This window comes from Epinephelus moara, chromosome 1, assembly GCF_006386435.1.
Source record: "Epinephelus moara isolate mb chromosome 1, YSFRI_EMoa_1.0, whole genome shotgun sequence".
NCBI classification, from domain to species: Eukaryota; Metazoa; Chordata; class Actinopteri; order Perciformes; family Serranidae; genus Epinephelus; species Epinephelus moara.
Genome location: NC_065506.1, coordinates 24074208 through 24094320, shown reverse-complemented (window position 1 = coordinate 24094320; position 20113 = coordinate 24074208). Strand labels below are relative to the sequence as shown.

The 20113-nt window shown below is 42.3% G+C and overlaps 1 protein-coding gene across 1 annotated transcript; it reads left to right on the top strand.

Moving 5' to 3' along the window:
• The first annotated feature begins 669 nt into the window (after window positions 1-669).
• crispld2 (cysteine-rich secretory protein LCCL domain containing 2) lies at window positions 670-19599 on the top strand. Its single transcript, XM_050053419.1, has 15 exons — window positions 670-816; window positions 3064-3418; window positions 4508-4626; window positions 6863-6995; window positions 9539-9654; window positions 10088-10188; window positions 10269-10463; window positions 10554-10614; window positions 10705-10771; window positions 10866-10996; window positions 11150-11193; window positions 11309-11381; window positions 11739-11814; window positions 13354-13484; window positions 17720-19599. The coding sequence occupies exons 2-15, from the start codon at window positions 3143-3145 to the stop codon at window positions 17769-17771; spliced, it is 1575 nt and encodes a 524-aa protein (XP_049909376.1). The 5' UTR covers window positions 670-816; window positions 3064-3142; the 3' UTR covers window positions 17772-19599.
• Window positions 19600-20113: the final 514 nt, after the last annotated feature.

Below are 20113 nucleotides of genomic sequence, written 5' to 3'. Positions count from 1 at the left end.
CCAAATAACAAAACAACTTGATGATTAGGCTACAACCCTCAATTAATGACCTGTTAACTTTAGTTAATGGCTCATTAGAAATCATAATAGGTAATGGATTATCAACACTTATAACTACATTTTAACTACTTTCTAAATATTTTATGCCTTAGAACTAATCTATGAATCATAAGTAAATGATTCTTTAATCATTAATAAAGCCGCTGTAAAAGGTGCTCCATTAGAAAGTAGTACTACATGTTAGGACCAATAACAATTCAGTAATCAATTATTATTTTTTTTTTTTTTTTTAAGTTAGGTGTAGTGATTTTAGTTCTCCCCTGTCTGTTGGGAATCCCCCTGTTCACCGCTTCCCATGTTTAGTCTATTGAAATGTTTGTCTATAGCTGGTTGTGAAGATACATATCTGAGTAATAACTGTCACCACTCGTGATTCAGAGATGATGATCTAACTGCTTGCCGCTGACTCGGCTGACAGCTCCAAGATTTGTAGTTTTCTTCCTGACATCAGGCTGCTCGTCAGCGTGCGCACACTGCGCGCGCTCTGCCAAGAACATAGCCTACTTGAGGGAGGCTGGCGAGTGGGGGGAGTGGGGAGAGACAGTAATTTTTTCCTCTGGTCCTGAGGGGTCTCCTTCTCTATATAAGGCTCTGTGAGCTGCTCAGGAGTTACACAGCTCCTGTGTGCTTCAGGAACACCGCCAACAAGCAGCAGCAGCAGACCCGCTCCTCTCACAAGGGAATTATACAGCTCTCCAGCGCGCAGAGGAAACTGCTCCCAAATATTCAGCTGGATACTCAGTGAGACAGATAGAGGTGAGCCAGATGAGACATTACACATATTTATTTGCAAAGTGTTGTGTTGTAGCTTTCAGGTATGCTGTGGTATAGCAGGGTTTTACTAGATAGACTTTGTTTAGTCTCATATTTCACCTATAATTTATAATGCATCCTGCAAAAATAACTTTATAATACCTTAGGACTGACATGGCTGTGTAAATTTAAGCTGTACCTGTCTTACTAAGCCTGTTTTTGTTTTATATGACAATATAATGTTATGACAGGAGTGACTTTAATATGATTTAAGTGACTGTGAAGGAGGCTGTTGGCAACATACTGTCATTCATTGTGAGTCTGCAGCTTCACTAGGCAAATGTCAATGTGAGAGCACCATCATGGAAAATGTATATACAGGCAGTAAGCTTATGAGCAAAATGGTAAAGTATTTTAAAATTATTGCAAGATTTAAAGTTATTAATAAAAAAAAGGTCATACTTCACCTCAAAAAAACACTAATTTTAGAGTTGTAGGGACAAACTATTGTAAAAAGTAAATTAAAATGTGTCTTACATAAGAGCATTAAACAGTGAGCAAGCATCTATGAGGATGTATATGAATCAGAAAATTTGAATAATGACATAAGCTGTGTTTACATTCGACCTCGTGGTGAGGCGAAGAGGAGCTCAGCCCCTCTTCACATCACACACGAGCCCACCAGTGGCAGACAAGTCTCAGTTCCCATAGACAAGATGTGGATATGTACGTGTGTCCAGATCGTCTGCACTGTCTGTCACTCTGGTATAAAATTCATGAGAGCCATGAGAAGGGCCCAGACAGAGAAGCTGGTGGAGGTTGAGTGTGAAAAGGGGGGCAACAGGGGAGAGGAGAAGGGTGTGGTGCTTGAGCTGCCCGCTGGCTCACAGTGCCCAGAGCTGGCACGGCGTGTTGACACAGAGCCGGTGCCAGACCTCAAGCCGCCTTTTTAGCCAGAGGGAGAGAGGGGTGAAGGGATTCAAGGATGAGAGCAACCAGTGCGAGCTGGGAGCTTGGTTTATTTTGTCTTTCGTCTCTGATCACGCTGACTGGCTGCTCTCCTCTCTCTTTTATAAGACTTTGTGACTGTGTGATGTTTGGTTTAGCTCTGATCTTGGACGTGAAGCTTGTTGGCCTTCAGAGGGATGAGGTCAGATGGACAGTCAGTTACAGAGTGTTGCTCCTGGATGTGTCAGGAATGTAGTGTTTTGCAGTTTAGAAAGCTTGTCAACATGAACTCAGGTCTCCCTCCTCTGTGTCTCGCCTGCTGCTGACGAGGAGATCTCAGTAAAACTAATGAGCAACAAGCCAGTGTTACTGATTATAGTGAAACCACTCTTTATAACAGGTGCTATTAAAGCTATATTACTACTGGGTAGAAAGGCTCTTTAGGGGGCTTTTAATGAAATTATGCTGAGTCTTGATTGCTCAATTTATTTTACCTTTTGGAAACAGGTGCTAACTGGTTGGTTGATTGTGGTAAAGCTCATTTTATTTTGTGTCCATGTGATAATATTTGATGCTGTTCAAAATAAGATATGAAATGTTGCATACTCAGAAACTGGGGTTGGCAGTTAGATGGTCACTCATACAGTGATAATGCAACAACATCATGTCACACTGTTGCACAGGATATTGACAGCATCATGATGTGGTCACTTCTGGGATGCCCAGTAATACTGCAAGTCAATCATCTATGACAAATCACAGTATCTGCGTAGAAAAGGAGAAAACATAACTCTTAAATTTAGATAATAACTTGGAATAAAAATGTGATTCAGTCCACTACAACGTCACCCACACATCAACAATTGCTCAACATCCAAAGCTTCTCAGGGGAAGGACTTATTGCAGTGCACTTGTATCAGATTGCATCAGATTTTAGTAGTGCGCCTGATAAACGAGTAATAGTTTTTATGCAACAGCCACAAACTGGCAAAAGGCTGAACTGACAGGAAGCAGAGGAGCTGAGAGAGAAAAGTCTAGAGTTGAAGGCAGACTCTCAGTTTGCTTTGCCTCAGCATCACAGGAGCCCGTGTGCCAGTATCAGCTACAACATCACACAAGAGAAAGAATGAAGAGTTATAGATTTCCATATCAATATTTTATCCCAGCCTCATTAAGATGTGACCTTTGTTATATAAAGTGACTTCCGCGTTAGTTTAGTAATCCGTACACCCTTGTTTTGTAATCTCTGCTTTGTTGACTCACACAGTGGGGAAACACTCATTAAATGTTTCCTCCCTGCAGGTTGTGTCTGGGACTTCACACACACAGTCCGCCATCTCCTGCAGTCTGAAAGCCGAACCCAGACAGCTGAAGTGTCAGAATGACCTGCGCTGCCATGACCTGGCTCCCTGTCCTCTCCGTCTCCCTCCTGCTGCTGTGCGTCAGGGACTCAGCTTCCCTCTTCCTGCCCGACTCCAACGAGCTCAGACAGCTGCTGAGCCGCTATGAGGAGGAGGTGGACCAGAACAGCACCAGCAACACAGCTGGCAGTAGGACCCGACGGGCCATCCGCTGGTCTGACCGCGAGGAGATTGTCCAGCTGCACAACAAGCTGAGGGGTGCTGTCTACCCCACATCCTCGAACATGGAGTTCATGGTGAGACATGTCCCAATAACCCAATTACCTATTTTTTTTAACTCTTAAAGATGATTGAAAGTGATCACATTTGGCTTCACCTCACTGAGAACTTCATTTTGATGTGTCAGCAACCTGTGAGAAGCAGCTGGTGATTAGCGTTTAAGGTTATACTCTGCCCAGAAAAGCTGTGTTGCTGTAATAAAAACAGCCTTTTCTCTCTGCTGGAAACTTGCAGTCATGATGGTGAGCTTTTGCCAGCCTGCTGTGCTACTCTTTAATAGGGAGGATAATAATTCTGACTCTGTCCTACCTGCTCAGACAGCTCAGACAAGACAGGAGAGCAAGGGAGGGCTGGGTCAACAGAGGACAGAGAGAATAGGACTAGAAAGGGAGAGTCATGGGACGACGTGGCACATCAATGGGTAAATTAGGAGAGGGATTATTGTTGAGACACACAGGAGGTTATTGAAAACCACGAGGTCCATAAAGTTGAGAGAAGCAGTGGTGGCCTGGGTGTCTCTGGAGTGCGGTTATAGCCGGGAAGGAAAGTGTCTGAAGATTTACTCAACCCAGTGCTCTCTCAAATTCCAGCGAACAGGCAGTGTGTGTGTTTGTGTTAGTGTATGGGTGTTTGGGGTTACAGTGGTGTCTGTGTATGCATGTTTTAGCGACCACCAAAAGGCTGGAAATTTACTGAGGAAATGTGCTTTGAGGGGCCGTGCTGTATGCAGTCCTCCCTCCCTCCCTCCCCTCACAGCGCCCCCTCCACGGTGGGAGTCAGGTGTCTTCTCTGCTTTCCGCCCTTCTCCACCACTGTAAAGAAACCCACTCAGGAAATGTGGATAATTCAGCTGTGATTGCTGGAGATTTGTAGTGGACCAGGGCCAGGCGCCAGCTGCCCCACTCAGATGTCACCGTCAAAGGTTAATGTTGTACTTGTATTCAGCTCAGTTTCAGCACACTGGGAAGGAAGGAAGTGCAGGAGTGGAGGCCTTGAACAAGTTGCGGTTAGGTATCTACTGAGTCAGAACAAGATGTGGATTATAATGTTTTATATTGTAGCTGATGCAGCAGGTGAATGAAACTCGTTTTACTTTATGTGTGCAGGTCTGGGATGATGAGTTGGAGCGGTCTGCTACTCACTGGGCGGAGCAGTGTCAGTGGGACCATGGACCTCAGGACCTGCTCATGTCTATTGGACAAAACCTGGCTGTTCACTGGGGAAGGTGAGATGCAGTAACACACACAGTCAGTCAGCTTATGCGTCAAAATGAAACTTTATCTGTGTCTGTTCTGATCATTAATCACAAGTCATATTTTATAAATACCATCACCAGTAAAAGGGAGGAGTATCACGAATTTGATTTGGCACCAATATGGAAACAATATTTTCTGGAGCAAACTTTTTGAGTAATACATTTTCCTAGACTCTTTTCTTATTTATCAGCACCACCCTCTGTTAGGGAGCCATTTATTAAGAGCTTATACATTTTTGTTATCTGCTTTATTATTGGTTAATAAATCATTTACTAATGCTTTACACATGAGTTGCAAGATGATATAATAGATAAGACCACATCCCTCTGTCTGGTGTTTGTCCTGTTTAGTTGACATTTCTGCAGTTATAATTGTTGGAAATTCATTATAAAATACTTACTAAACTGTTAATTAATAGGATTATGGTCTAGATCCTCTACAGTCCTTTTACAGAAGGTGATATAAGGATGGGAAAATGGTTACATTATACCTGCTTAGCATCTGCATGCTAGATTGTTCACTATAACCCATGTTTGTGCTATGCCATTGTTCTGACGGCCCAAAATTTCGATGCCCCATTACTTCAGAAAATGCCCCATTGGACTGTAAGCCCATTTCTCAGACAGCCCATTACCCCAAAACAAATGACCATTGCTCCATTTCACCAAAAATACACACTCCCTGCAAGTAGATTCAGTTTCTCTGCAGCGTTTGAGCCACCTAACCCGAGAGATTTTCACTGACTGGTCCCTGCTTCTCCAGCGACTTTTGTACCACCAGTCATGGGTGTTTTAAGCTGAAACATAATCTTATCTGAACCAAGTGGTTTTGAGCCTGAAGTTTCAACATACCAGTTACAAAATAATGCACAAATTTAACATCTCTGTGGTTTACAAAAACATACATTTTTTCAGCAGTTAAGTTATCTAACTGCAGGGAGTGTGTATTTTCAGAGAAATGGGACTTCGGAGAAATGGGTGTTTGTTTTTTGTTGAAGAAATGGGCTTTGGGTCCAATGGGACTAATGGGGCTTTAGAATTTTGCGCCGTCAGAACAATATGCAGCCCCTCCATGACCTTAGCATTTAGCTCAAAGCACCATTGTGCCCATGTACAGTACAGCAGTACAGAGCAGATGGTGCGGCTGTGGACCCTTAGTCATGTTCACAACCTGGCAACCCAAAAGCTGTTCTTATAAAGGCTTATTACTGAACATTAGTAAACGTAAACACCTGATTGCGGAATAAGTAATCGAGACAACAAATATGAATTTGCATTTGATGCCAATTATTGGTACTTTTCAGTTTTCGTTACTCAATGTACCCCAAAAATATTGAGCTTTGATACCCAGCCTGAAGAAGCACCAACAGAGGTTCAGAGTTATTGTGTTACGTAATCAGCAGATCAAAATGACTTCCTGTACTTGTACATGTACTTCTTCTTTCTTTATTAGGGTAAGTATTTTCTCAACTGTTGCAGGATGAAGCAGCTCCCTATAAACTACAGTGATGAGTGCTGCTCCTTTAAAACACAGTCTCGGTCCACTGATATGTGTGAGGCACAAACATGGGTAGTTAAAAGCGCTAGTCAGTGCTAGTGCATTAAGGTTGGTGTTTGTGTGAATGGGCGTGTGTGTGTCTGAGCAGACACCAGACACAGTAGGCCTCTGTGTATGACAGAGTATGGCTATCGCAGCAGGTGCCCTTCCAGGAATCTGCTCCCATTCTCACAGCCCCTTTCCTCCCTCCCTATTCCCTTCTTTTCTTCCTGTGCCAACAAACCCTGATGTGGAGTCCTTTTTTTCCACTCCCCCTCTACTCTCTCCATTTATAAGCTCAGCACTTTTCAATACCGTAAAAAGAGATGTTTATAACAGGAGCTTGAACAGATTTGTTGGGCCGTGGAGCCATGTTTAGGTTTGCTCTGATTCTTTTTTTTTTCAACCTGATTTGATTTCCCCTGTTATGGACGGGGAGCAGACTGCCGGTCTGTGTGCCAGGTCAAATTCAGACTCATCATTTGAGGGCTGAAGGGAGGAGGAGGGGCAGGGGGGTTCATGCAGTGTTTCTCAAGTCTGGCCAAAGCACCTGGCAGCTCCCTCAGATATTTCCCTTTTGCCCTTGGTACCTGGACGGTCTGTGACTGAGCCTACTGTGTGTCTCTCTGTGTGTGTTTGTGTATGTGTGTGCGCGCATGGACCCTACAGATACCGCTCTCCTGCCTTCCATGTCCAGACCTGGTACGATGAGGTGAAAGACTACACCTATCCCTACCCCCAGGAGTGCAATCCCTGGTGCCCAGAACGCTGCTCCGGGCCCATGTGCACCCATTACACCCAGGTAAGATGACATTTTAACAACACATTATGTGGTGGTGACACATAATGTGTTTAAATTACATGCCACCACCACGGAAACAATGCCAATGGAGGTGGTAAATGCTACAACCCCATCGGTAGTCTAAGGAGCATAGCCTGTATATAACAGTGGACGTAGCCACCGTGACGCCACCTATTGGTTTGTGGACTCCTGTTTTGAAGCCTCAAGTTCACCATCTTGGTTTTCTGGAGCCAGAAGTGACTATACTTAGACGAGAGGGTGAAGCTGTGGGGGGGCGAAGGGTGGATCTGACTCACAGACTATAGCGACGCCTTAAAGGCAGCCTGTCACTCACGCGCCCCCACCTTAAATATGCTTAACTTTAAGCCTTAATAAACTGCAAACAGATCTGTACAGTCATGAATGTTGAGATTAGCTATGGAGACCAAAAGTGTTTTTTGTACCTGGCTGTAAACATGTTTATTTCTGCTGGGCATTATGGAGGTCTATTGGGATTTACTGCTGTTTTGAAGCCAGCCTCAAGTGGCCATTCGAGGTACTGCAGTTTTTAGCACTTCGTTTTTCAGCCTCTGAGGTTGCCGCTTGATAAATAGCAACAAAGTCTGCATGTGGAGGAAAGTCGGGTTAGTGCATGGGTCAAACAAACACAGGACTTTCACTCAGGAGACCGCTGGTCATGTCCCATGTGAAACGAAACGTCAGCGTTGACTTATTTCAACTTAACATACTTAAATCAAGTTCACGTACTGATCTGAACTGAAGCCACGATCTTTTTTTGAACCTAGCCAAGTACTTTTGGTGTTTAAACCTAACAAAACTGCTACCATTTCACAATGTTAACCACATGTCTAAAATTGTGACCATACTGGTATGTAATTTTGACACGTTTCGTGCAATCGCCACAAAATGCGGTGTTAAGAGGTTGTGTCATTTCAGGTATTTCTGTGAGATCAGGTTGGGTGAACGAGTTCAGGAGAAACTTTTAAGACAGACAAAACAAAACAAAATGACCTCTGTAGCCCGCTCCTCATCTCTGCTACATTAGCTGCCGCTACCATGACACAACTGAATCTGCGACCAAGTTGTCAGTAGTTGTGTTGCATTGTGGGTAATGTAGGCTCCAGGTTTAACGAGAAAGAGGAATGCTTGGAATAAAAAGGAGGATATCTCTGAGTACTTTAATAAAGCACTTAGTTTGCAGTGGTTTTACTCTCAGTTGGATCAGTGACTGCAAGATGAAAAGGTTAGCACACAGTATGGTGGGTTTCATTTATGGATGAAATATATTTTTAAACTTCCTTTTGAAGCCTATACTTTAATGTCTGCTATATTTATGATTGAATCTCTGAAGTATCAGCTTGTGTGCTTTCTTTTATCTGTGATATGGAACATATGTGACTTGACAGGTGCTGCTGTGCTACAGCATGTGGTTTGTGCACTCTGTATGATATTTCACAGCACTTATGGGCAGTGTGGGGGTGACTGGGGGGTTAACTGACAGGTATGGATTAATAAATTATAGACAGTGAAGGATAAATAGAAATTCAGAGGCAAGTAATGTACAGAAAGAATAGTTGATGGGTGGACGAGTGAATGAATAAATCAATCAAATGGAAACAGAAGTGGGTGAGCTGGTCTCCTCTTCCACTAGACTTTACTTAGTGGCTGCTGGGATGAGTTTAAAGAAACATCCAGACTCCTCCCTCTGCCTTCACCCTGAAACCCGATCACTGCCATCTGGTAGTCATTTCCAGACACACCAGACACCCCTCACTGCTTGACCTGGATTCTTCTAAAGATGCTGCAGAGTAGACAGTGCCAAATCTGAGCATCATCACCTTGTCTCTGTCCTTCATTTGCTGGAAGTTCCCGGCAGTCATACTCCATAACTACCACTGCGGAGAAATGCTAGACCCTCTGGAGTTATTGAGTACATTGAGCTGAGCTACCAGCACTCAGCACACATCAGTCTGTCTGCTGACTCACTGCTTCCAGTTGCTTCTAACTGGACCAGGAAAAAGATGAACATTCCTGAGGAGGGAGAGCGCACATGTTTCAGAGTTTGGGAGGAAAGTGAGGAGGAGTTATGGAACATGCTGTGTTGTATTTGCCGTCAAATGGCACATCATTCATCTGGAACCCCACTGCAGCAGCTTTCCGTTTAATAAGCCGTTTTATTTTACCTTGGACCGTTTCGGGGGCCTACGCTGACTTCTGGTTTCTGCAGAGTTAAGATATTAAAAGCTGCCATTTATTTCCACTTCTATCTGGATGATGGTGTCACGGAGGGCAAACTGGGTTCACACAAGACATGCATCTGACTGGGGCAGAATAACAGACCCGGCACTCCTGGACGTCCCAGTGGCCCCATTAATCGTGACTGCCAATCTAGTTGCTTCCTCTGGAATGAATGCAATGGGCTGTGAGAAAAGTGAGGCAGGAAACCTGAGGCTACAAGCTCAATAGTTTACTCTGCTATGTGTCGGTTCATTCAGCAAGTCTGTGTGCTAACTTTGGCCATTCTTTTATTTCCCTCTTTACAGCTGGTCTGGGCGACCACTAGCAGAGTGGGCTGCGCTGTGCACGTGTGTCCAAGGATGAACGTGTGGGGAGAAATATGGGAGAATGCCATTTACCTTGTGTGCAACTACTCCCCAAAGTAAGATCAGTATCCCTCTATGTTCCACAGTTCACTCACACCTCCTCTCTCTTCTTGTTTACATTCTTCACAGTGTGTGTTCCTAATATAGCTGCACTCCAGATATGTAGCGCTAGTTGTCCGATACATTTGTATGACAGATTGGAGCCATTAAAATTCCTCCAGAAGTCAGAATAATAAAAAAAATAATAATGAAGCATAGGGAAAGAAAAATAAGAGCAGAGCAGGCGCTTGTTTTCCAGACAGCCCACAGGATGTAATTGCCTGAGAGACAACGAGGAGTGTTTTTATTAGTTTGCAGGATTAATGACTATTACGAGTGTTGACTGTGGACAAAAAAGTGCTGAAGTAATTACAAGGCCATGAGCTCAGTGATGCTTGACTGATGATTAATTTCCACCTTAGTCAAGCTGTCTACTGTTCACTTCTGCAGGGGCAACTGGATCGGCGAGGCGCCATACCAGAACGGGCGGCCTTGTTCTCAGTGCCCTCCCAGCTACGGAGGAGGATGTAGGAATAACCTGTGTTACAAAGGTGAGTGAGTGCACATGGTTTTCACTGAATGATGTCAATGTATTGTCAACCTGAGCTCATGTGTGTTTGTTCATCTATAGACTCCCAGCGCTCAGAGACAGAGGACATGAATGAGGTGGAGAAACCTCAGGTTCCACTGCCACCTCGTACCACCGCCAAACCTGCCCCCAAACCTAAACCGTCTCCTCCTAAGAAACCAGCGTCCAAACCATCCACTCCTAAGCCCGCCACACCCAGGAGCCCACCCTCGAAGACTCCCAGCAACACCTTTCTCGGTAGCTACGGGAATTATTAAAAAAAAAATTAAACCTACATGTTTGTTTGTTTTTACATTTCCTTACTCATTTCTTGTCTTGTTTTTGCAGCTCAAAACATTAAGTGTGAAACTAGACTGCGGGATAAGTGTAAAGGAGCAACCTGCAACAGGTCAGGATGTGCATAAAATATGTTTTATTCAGTCTAATTTACTTCCTGTCCAATATCAGCTCACTCTTGTCTCCATTTCTGACTCTGCAGATATAAGTGTCCTGCTAACTGTGTGAACAAGAAAGGGAAGGTTTGGGGAACTCTCTTTTATGATGTGGTGAGTCTACCCAACATGAAACAAACATCTTGCGTCATGCAACAATTTATACTCTCAATGCATATTTATAAGCGCTCATTTTTTATTGTTTCAGCAATCGAGTATTTGCCGAGCTGCTATCCATTTTGGTGTCATTGACAATAACGGAGGAGTGGTCGACATCACAAGGATGGAAAAGTTTCCGTTCTTTGTCAGAGCCACTAAGAACGGCATCGAGTCGTCCAGGTAGGTGTTTGTGTTCTGACCAATTTCCCTAATAGCTTGAAATCACATCTGCTGAACACTTGTGAAATACATCCCCCTGCTTCAGTGATTCACATTTTGTGCAACTCTGGATTTCTGAGTGCTGATTTCTAAATACTACGATGTCTTTTACAGTAAATACAAAGCTGGTAATGCCTTTGTGGTGGCCAAAGTGGAGGGTAAGTGAGGCACAGTTTTCAAGAAGAGCTTTGAGTCATAATTACATGTAGATTCACACAGTCAGCCATATGAAGTATATAAAGTAAGTGGTTTTCTCTTCTCTCTTTGTGACAGAAATAACTGCTGACTGCTACACCACTGTGGCTGAAATCTGCCCTTACAAGAAGCCCAACTCAAACTGTCCAAGGTGCCTCCTCACATCATCTCATCATTCTATAAAGCATGAAATAATTATCCAGTTACAGGTTTTGCTTTGGAGTAACTCCTCCTGTGGGCACCCATGTGTATAAACAGATAATGGATGACAATACAGTAGCACTGTTACAAATACTGGACTTCAGTAATCACTCTGAAATATCCTTCTATCTTCTTACAACCCTTTTATATACTGTGTTATAAACTGTTTAAAGCATCGTATAGTGCTTATCAGTGGTAAATGGGGGGTGTTAAAGTCATGTGTTAGCCATCATTGAAAAATATATCCATTAATCTGACACCCTATCTGATGCTGCACATTCATACTAATGTCCAAAATGTTTTTCAGAATCTTCTGTCCGGCCAGCTGCAAGACTCAGCCCTCCTACTGGTCACCTGTGATTGGAAACAACATCTACGCAGATGTAAGTCATACATGTTTTGAGGGAACTTTTACAAACTGGTTCTCCAGTTCTGTGCTGTTTATTTTTATTCATTTATGTGCTATTAGTCCAGACAGAAAGAAAATGACATCCAGATCTGCAATGTGATTAAGTTAGAGTGACTTTGCAGGCTTTGTGATGCATTGTAGCTACAGAGACAGAGCTCAATAACGTCCTGTCCATACCGGAGGGGAAGACAATTCATCACTTTCCACTGACTTTGTATTGTGTGAAGGTGCCTCCTTGTCAATTCTGTGTGCTAGCAAAAGACAGAAAATGCCCCAAAGGGTGTTGTGTTGTGGGATGCACTACCAACAGGGGAAAGAACCCAGAGCTAAGTTTTTAGAAGCTGCTGATTTGAAAAACTCAGCTTTTAAGAGGGCAAAAGTGGAGACAGGATGTGAGGCATCAGCAGGAAGACATGGGAAACTGTGGGATCCTGACAGTCATAAAAAAGTTACAGTTGCTAATTTGGCCAAACAAGCTGTAGAGGTTCACTTCTGGACGTCCAGTGGGATCATTTCTCCAAAATAAGCAAGGGAAGGAGATGGTACACAGAGACAGACCGACAATACTGAGTTTGGTAATATAGCTTTTCTTCTCTTGTAGACACAGGGTGCTAAAATCATCCTTTGACATGCTGAAATCTAATATTTTTAGGCGTTGGTTGCATATTGTGGTGCTAATTGTTTTCCCCTCCAGTAGGTGTGGTTTCCAGTGAATGATGTGTTGCACTGTTTTTATGGAAAGTCATTGAATCACAGTGTGAACCTGGCTCATGGAGAATAGGAGTAATGGTGCGTTAAGCATAAGGCTGCCAGGGATGCATTACCCAACTTGGGGCTTGCCCACTCAGAGGGTTATTCAAGTGTTATCTCAGACTAAGTGCATGTGCCTCAGAGATAGGAGATACAGACAGAATATGGTTTCATGAAAGCTGGTTTATGTCATCGCTTGGATGACACCTAAATCATGTTCAGGGTAGATTAGTCATCGTAAAGTACCCTCTAAAACAAATTTATCAGACGTACAGTTGGCACAGTCACAGTGGATGATGTGGTGTTTCATGGGGTTTTACCTTGGACATTGACCTCAGATGACGTCCAGGTGTACACACATCACAGCTCCCCTTAACATCTCACAGTAAGGCAGCACTGTGTCTCATAGCAAATGTGCCCAGGAATGTTTTGCAATCTCAGGCACCCAGATGTGTTTCTACAGTGGTGTAGAAGCTGGATGCTGGTTAAACATGAGACATAAACCATCTGGTGAGAAATGCTGTAGGGGTGTATGGAGAGCGTGATCTGTGTTTAGACTAGAAATGAATGATTCTGCTCCAGACTGCTGATAAGAGCTTACGGTCTGTTGTGCTGGCTCAGACTGTGAAACAAATGCCTGCGTGTGTTTCTGTGGATTACTGCAATATATTTTGTACTGTATTCCAAAATAAAGGAATTACAAAGATATTCAAAACCATGTTATAAAAGCGTTTCTCCTGTTTGCCACACTTTCTCCACACAGAGCTCCAGTATTTGTAAAGCAGCCATCCATGCAGGGGTAATCAAACCAGACGGCGGTTATGTGGATGTTCTGCCACTGGACAAGAGAAAGACCTATCCTGGTGTCCTGAAAAACGGCATCCAGTCTGAGAGGTACTGCTTGATTTTTTTTTTAGTCAACTATTTTTACTGTAATTATCTTTCCCAGATAAGGGTTGTTGCACAATAACAAAAGGTACAAAGATGGATGAATCAGGCACCGTGTCAAATAGCTGTAGGTTACCATAGTGACATTAGAGATAATTTGAGTTACAGTAATCTATATTTTTAGATTTGGCTCCGAACAGTCTGGCTGTAGAGTATTTAAGAGAGGCTTTTTTTATCTGAAAATGAGAACAACCATTCATGTTTAGACGTGGTGTTTGACAGCTTCCATCAACAAGCAGCCATTTTGGCAGCTGTGAAAGTGCAAAGCCTCCTCGGTTGCAATGAAAGCTATCAGTTCAGCGTTAAAGCCCGGGAAAGTGTGGGAATATTTTATCACTAATAACATGTACAAGCACTCTACCACCTGCTTAAGTCTCAGAGGAGTCAGGTAGTGCGTAAGGTTTGATGGTTAGGATCCCCCGGTAGTGTCAGAATATTTTCCCAAAGCACATTCCACATGGTGTTTGCAAAAAACAAAGCAAGGTCTCTCAACCAGACTTTAAAGACCCTGCAAATCCTCATTTGTTCTGGATGGTTGGAATTATGCTGGGGTTTATGCAAGGTCAGCAAACTCACTGCACTAACAAGCATGATGAAAATCTAAGGTGTCCCACCTAAACAGGTGCAACAAAGCCAACAGGAGAGTCAAGTCTGCACACAACCACACAGTCATGAGAAGAGGTCTAATTAGGCAGGATTGAGAACACCTGTGTTGGTGCTCAGTTGGTGTGTCAGGGAGAGAAGTCAGACTGAATAGTGATTTTGTTTGTGGGGTACATTCAGCTTTACACTGTGTTCATGCCAGCTTGTTTTGGCCTAAGCAATCGCAGGGAGTGACAGATTTGCCATGATAAATTCATTTGAAGATGACGCCGAAGCTACCATAGCAGTTACTAGAAGCAGATACGTCATCATTTTTCACTTTGATGACAGAAATATGTTGATTTAAGAGGTGTAACCCTGTCTCCTAGAAATTACATTTGTTTTTTAATAGACTGGTTTCTTAATTATGTTTTTGTGGCAACGTAATCGCTGCCTGGATTATGTTCATAGACAACATTTCTTTCAGGACATGAAACACCACACCAAAATCATATCAAATCAAGTTTATTTATATAGCGCATTTTAATTGCAGTTGACCAACATGCTGTACAAATTAAAAGAATGACACACAAATATACAGCAATATAACATGGACACAAATATAAAACAGAATAACACAGGTAAGAACAATAACATACGTTAAAAAGACTAGAAAATATTGAAATATTAAAACCACTAGGAACAACCAAGGGCCAACCAACATGCACATTTTAAGATTTGCCTTGAAATTGTCAATGGAGGGGGAACATTTGAGCGAGAGCAGAAGGCTATTCCAAAGTTCTGGAGCAGCTACTGCAAAGGCACAATCTCCCTTACACACCAGCCTCGATCGTGGGACAGTTACAAGACAAGTCCTGAGGATCTAAGAGGTCGGGAGTTGGAGTAGGGGCAGAGAAGTTCAGCAATATACTGCATTTGGTAGGTAGGCCGGTGCAGTGATGCTAGCACTGGTGTGATGCACCAGAACTTCGGTTTTTACGTCCAAACTATTGTCTTAGGTTTAGGCAACAATAGCACTTTAGTTACGGAAAGATCCTGATTTTGGTTAAATGTTACGAAAAAAGGTAACAAAAACAAATGCTGTAGTCACTACAATTGGATACTGTATTACCTATTTTGGTGGGAAACAACTGAAATACATTGTCAGTGAACATTTTGCTGTGTAGGAAGATGACATCCCCATTCTTAATCAAAGTTTTTCCAACTGTGAGAAACAGCCGTCCATGGAGACAACACCAAATGTATTTAAACTGTTGAACAACTTCGAGATCAGGGCAGTAAATCAGTAGGTCTGAAACCAAATCTCTAGGTTTCACTATGTTCAGAATAATCGTGCATGTGTAAAAAGAAAATCCAATTCAAGTCAATTTAAAACTGAATTTTATGTTGGAGATTATATACTGTCATGTACAGACACAGAATAATATTTATCTTCAGTACTTTGCTCAGCTCAGGCTTTAATCTTAGACCAGTGGGAGTGTGGTAAAGAAAACCTTGAGACACAATTGAAATAAAAACATGGATTTTGTAGTCAAATTAGACAAGTAAATTTGACAAGAGAATCTAAAATATGCCTGAGAAAGGTGCTTTTATTCACTACACCCTACCTTGATTTATGTCTCCTGTAATACTGCATGTAGTGGGCTCCCTGCATGCACACCATGTTTCTCACATCACTCTCATGGCTGTGGCCGGCTCCAGTGGACTGCGCTTAGGCAAGGAAGCCCTTGTGGGCAGTTTGCTGGCATGTGGGGTTGTAAGAGTAATGGTGTGGTTTGGTGTGTGGATGGGCCACACATGGGATCTTTGCTTACTTTACTCAGGCATTTCAATTGAGTGTGCAAAGTGCTGAATGGCCAAAATAATCCAAGTCTGACTACTATGAAATCTAATGCAGAGCTGCGAAGGCCCCACTCAGGGCACTGGGATAGGAGGTCAATAAACGGCTGAGAGAGAGTCCGTGCCATGTGCCAACATCATGGCAGGGCGGGCAGTTTGGACCGGGCTCTGTTTCTGGGGAAGTAATCACAGCCTATCTGATTACTCGAGGATGGAAATGCTGTCAGCCACTTAGTCAGTGCTTTCCTATGTTGCCAATTATCTGCGATCTGATACCAATCGCGCAGGCCTATCACGATTATTGATCATGGCAGAGCTTCAAGGTCTCTCCACCAATGAACTAATTACAAAGTCATCAGATTTAACACATGTGGTAGCTGGAAAAGGTCAGACGCAGAAATACGGCAAAAATGAGTCATACTGCCAATGTGCCATTTCCTAAGATATTTTGAACACCGTGATTGTGTGCTCTTTAATGGACTTGGCTGCTGCGAGGACTTGGACAATACTGAGAAACAGACTTCCAAGTATCACAAAAACAAACATCACGCAAAAGATATTTATTTGACTTAAAGGGAAATTTTACACTTCACTTTACTCATCATGTGGAGTACTACTCTGCCTGTGAACACAGCTGTGTGATTTCCTCTGTGGCTCTAGAGGGAGCTTTCTTTTGTTAACCCTCATGATGTCACCAAGGTCTGCTGAAAGATGCGTTCGGTTGCATTAAGGATCCAGTGTTTTTTGAGCTTAAAGTTATAGTGTGCGGGATTTTCCTAAAACAAAGCAAAACTCATATCAAGTAATCTCTCTCAATCATGACTCGGCTTATTGCTGTGTTTGGGGTGTCTCTGCATACAACGTGCAGGTGAGGTCAGGACATCATAAAAAAGGTAGCAACCAGGTGCCAGACCCTGAGTAGGACGCATCCAAGAGGACACTACGAAAGTCACTGATAATGAGGCAAAAATTAGGGTGGGCTGCACTGAGTTAAGGCTCTGTGTAGTTAGTTCAGGTGTTCTCCAAGGATGGGGCAAAGAGTCACTACACTAAGACAGCTGGCCAGTTGTTGTTTTTTTATCTTGAGGAGGCTACGAAATTGGGAACACAGCTCAGAAAAAACACAAATATAGCAAGGCAAAACCCCAAGTGGACAAAGCTTGTTCCAAAATAAGATTGAATCTGAGGTTGGCTATCACTTTTACTGCTGCCGGTGAGACATTTCAAGGTATACTATGCCGGCTTGTTGGTTACTGTTTGCAAACATGCTTACCAGAGCAAGTAGAAGTGATAGCCAACCTTAGATTCACTCTCATTTCGCATTTTACCTTGCTATATTTGCATTTTTACGGCGCTCTGCTTCTTGAATGCCTGTTGCTTACGGTCCGGCACTTGGTCACTACCTTTTTAAAAAGCCCCGACCTCATCTGAGCGCTGTTGATGGACATGCCCATAAACGCCCTGACCACAGAAAATAAGAAGAAAATGAGAAAATACAGACAAAGGGGTGAATCCCTGAAGAAAAATCCATCTCCAAACACTTCAAGTGGGTCATATGTGATGATTGAGACCTACACTAGGGATTAAAATTCAGGATAACACAGCCTCTACTGCTTCAGTTTTACCATTCCTCTCAAATCTATTTCTTACAACTATGGAAGTTACATACTAAGCTGCTGTGCTGCACCTGTATTAGCGATTGCCAAATGTAACATGTTTTCTGTATTGTCCGTCTACAGCAAAAGCAATACCGAGGGAGGCTCCTTCCGAGTCTTTGCTGTGAGGGAGTGAGACTTCAGATCAGAAATCCAGACACCAACAGAGTCACCTCAGCTGCTCTTGAGGAGCAGGAAGTGCCCACAGGTTGGATACCATGGTTGTTAATCTGTCTCTGCGCCGTCAGTGGAAACAGAACATCCCAGCAGATTGATGGACACGTTTCCCCCTTAGTTCATAAACAATAGCCGCCCAGTAAAAGTTGTTGTCCAATATTTTAATGGACCTTTATTTTTTTTCTCAACTTTTATCTCCAGATATAGATATTACTACATACTTACTCAATCTGTGAATACAGAATGTTTTTATATATTATGATACATTGAACAGCTGGTGCTGCAAGTTTTGAGTTAGACATGTTTTACAGAAAGTATTATGTTTACATTGATGCTCTTATTACAAATTCAAATTGGTTTTCATACACAGGAATGTATACTGATCACACTGTATTTAATCATTGTGTACAGAATCTATGATATTTGGTTTGTTTAACATTTTTATGTCTATTATGATATTTTGTATTATTTTATTGCCTTCTTCTGCTCACCTGGACAATCTTTGCTTTTTGCTCTCGAGGATTTAGCCTGTGAAACCAAAACTAAAGTCTAAATTGTATTTATAAGTTAAATGGTGCGCTCATTGTGAGCGAGGATGTTTTCTCGGCTGGGTAGACCAGAACTTGTCAAGCAGATACAGAAAGAGAGGAAACAGTGTGGTAAATGGAAGTGTATACAGGCAGCAGGCACTGCTGTAGATAGATTATGTTTCCCTTAAGAAGGCTGGTGTCACTTCACTGCCAGATATGTGGAGGTGATTGAGCGGAGGTATAATGTTGCTAAGTTGACTGTGTAGTATATGAGAGCTGGTGCAGATGGATCCTCAGAATGGTGGCGATGTTGTAGATTTATTAAACATTAATCAGAGACAGTAGGTGTTAAAATAACATTTGTCATTTTATATTTATTATTGCTTAGTGCTTTTCTCATTTTCTCATCTCTCTTGTTTTTGTAAAATACATGAAAATGCTAAATTTGTCCCCTCCCCACCTAAGACAGATGAATGTGTCACATGTTTCAGGTACAGAGAGACCTTCATGTGTGGAGACTAGACCCTATTTTTAGGTGTGAATGCATTAAAGATTCTCATCATCTAACTGCAGTTAACTTTGGAACAGTTAACACTATGCAGTGCATGCAGGACGCAGACACAGTGAAGTCTGTCACTAGACTGGAATGAGGCACTGTTGCCATTGTTACAGCCATGATTTGAACACGTTTCTTAAAGCAGTTCCTATTATTAAAAATGATTTTGTTGTTTTTATCTCTGTACACCTGTCTTGGTTTAGGTCTCTAAAGTGTTTCTGCTGTCTCTGAAAAGATATTTTAGCATAGTAAGCATCCCTCATGTCAACTAATGAAACAAATGTAAAATCCAATTAGTGCTTCAGGACTGGGGTGTCCAGTTGTATCATTAAACCTTGTCACTCCGTTTGTTTCCTTGAGGATAACAGAAAGAGTTTGTTTAAGAAACTGTAAAAATATCACAAATACCTGGCCAAGAAAAAAAATGAATCTTTATCTTTGTATTCTACCTCAGTCCTATCGCTACGCTAGGCATTTAAGTCTTTTCTATATGGGAATTTTTATGGCAATGCTAAAGATTTTGTAAAGTTATGGGAACTGTAAATACTATGATTTGTCTGTTTTTGAATAATCCGTAATGCAGTAAGATATGATCAAAATGTGTGAATATATTTTAATTTTCTTGTTTTTATACAGGTGTAGGGTGGGTTCTGTATTTTTTGCACAATTGGAAAATAAAGTATGACTTGCCAATGCTACAACACCTGTTTCTGTCTCAGTAAAGGATGTGTCCAGTGAGTACATGATTACTTTGTGTATTTTGCACACACTTTGGGCCACAGTGTCATTTTAACATGAGGAAAAATCAACCAATTTTATCTTTGCCGGAGGCATTAAATGTTCAGATTGTCTGTACAGACGTCCATGTGTACATCCCATTCTCATGAGTGTGATATCCTTATAACGCCTTGAGGGAATTTCCTTAAATTTGGCACAAACGTCCACTTGGACTCAACAACAAACTGATCAGATTTGGTGTTTAAAGGTGAAAGTACAACCACTATGACCTTGTCTGTCTCATTCTTGTGAACGTGATACCTAAAGAACACCTTGAGAGTATTTCCTTAAATTTGGCACAAACGTCCACTTTGACTCAACGATGAACTGCTTAGATTTAAGTGGTCAAAAGCCAAAGGTCACTGTGACCTCACAAAACATGTTTTTGACCATAACTCAAGAATTCATGTGCTAATGATGACAAAATTTCACACAACT

Coding starts and splice junctions, on each gene's coding strand:
- crispld2 (XM_050053419.1), top strand. CDS start 3,143: ATGACCTGCGCTGCCATGACCTGGCTCCCTGTCCTCTCCGTCTCCCTC. Junction 10,464..10,553: donor TCCCAGCAACACCTTTCTCG/GTAGCTACGGGA, acceptor TTGTTTTTGCAG/CTCAAAACATTAAGTGTGAA. Junction 11,194..11,308: donor TGTGGTGGCCAAAGTGGAGG/GTAAGTGAGGCA, acceptor TCTTTGTGACAG/AAATAACTGCTGACTGCTAC.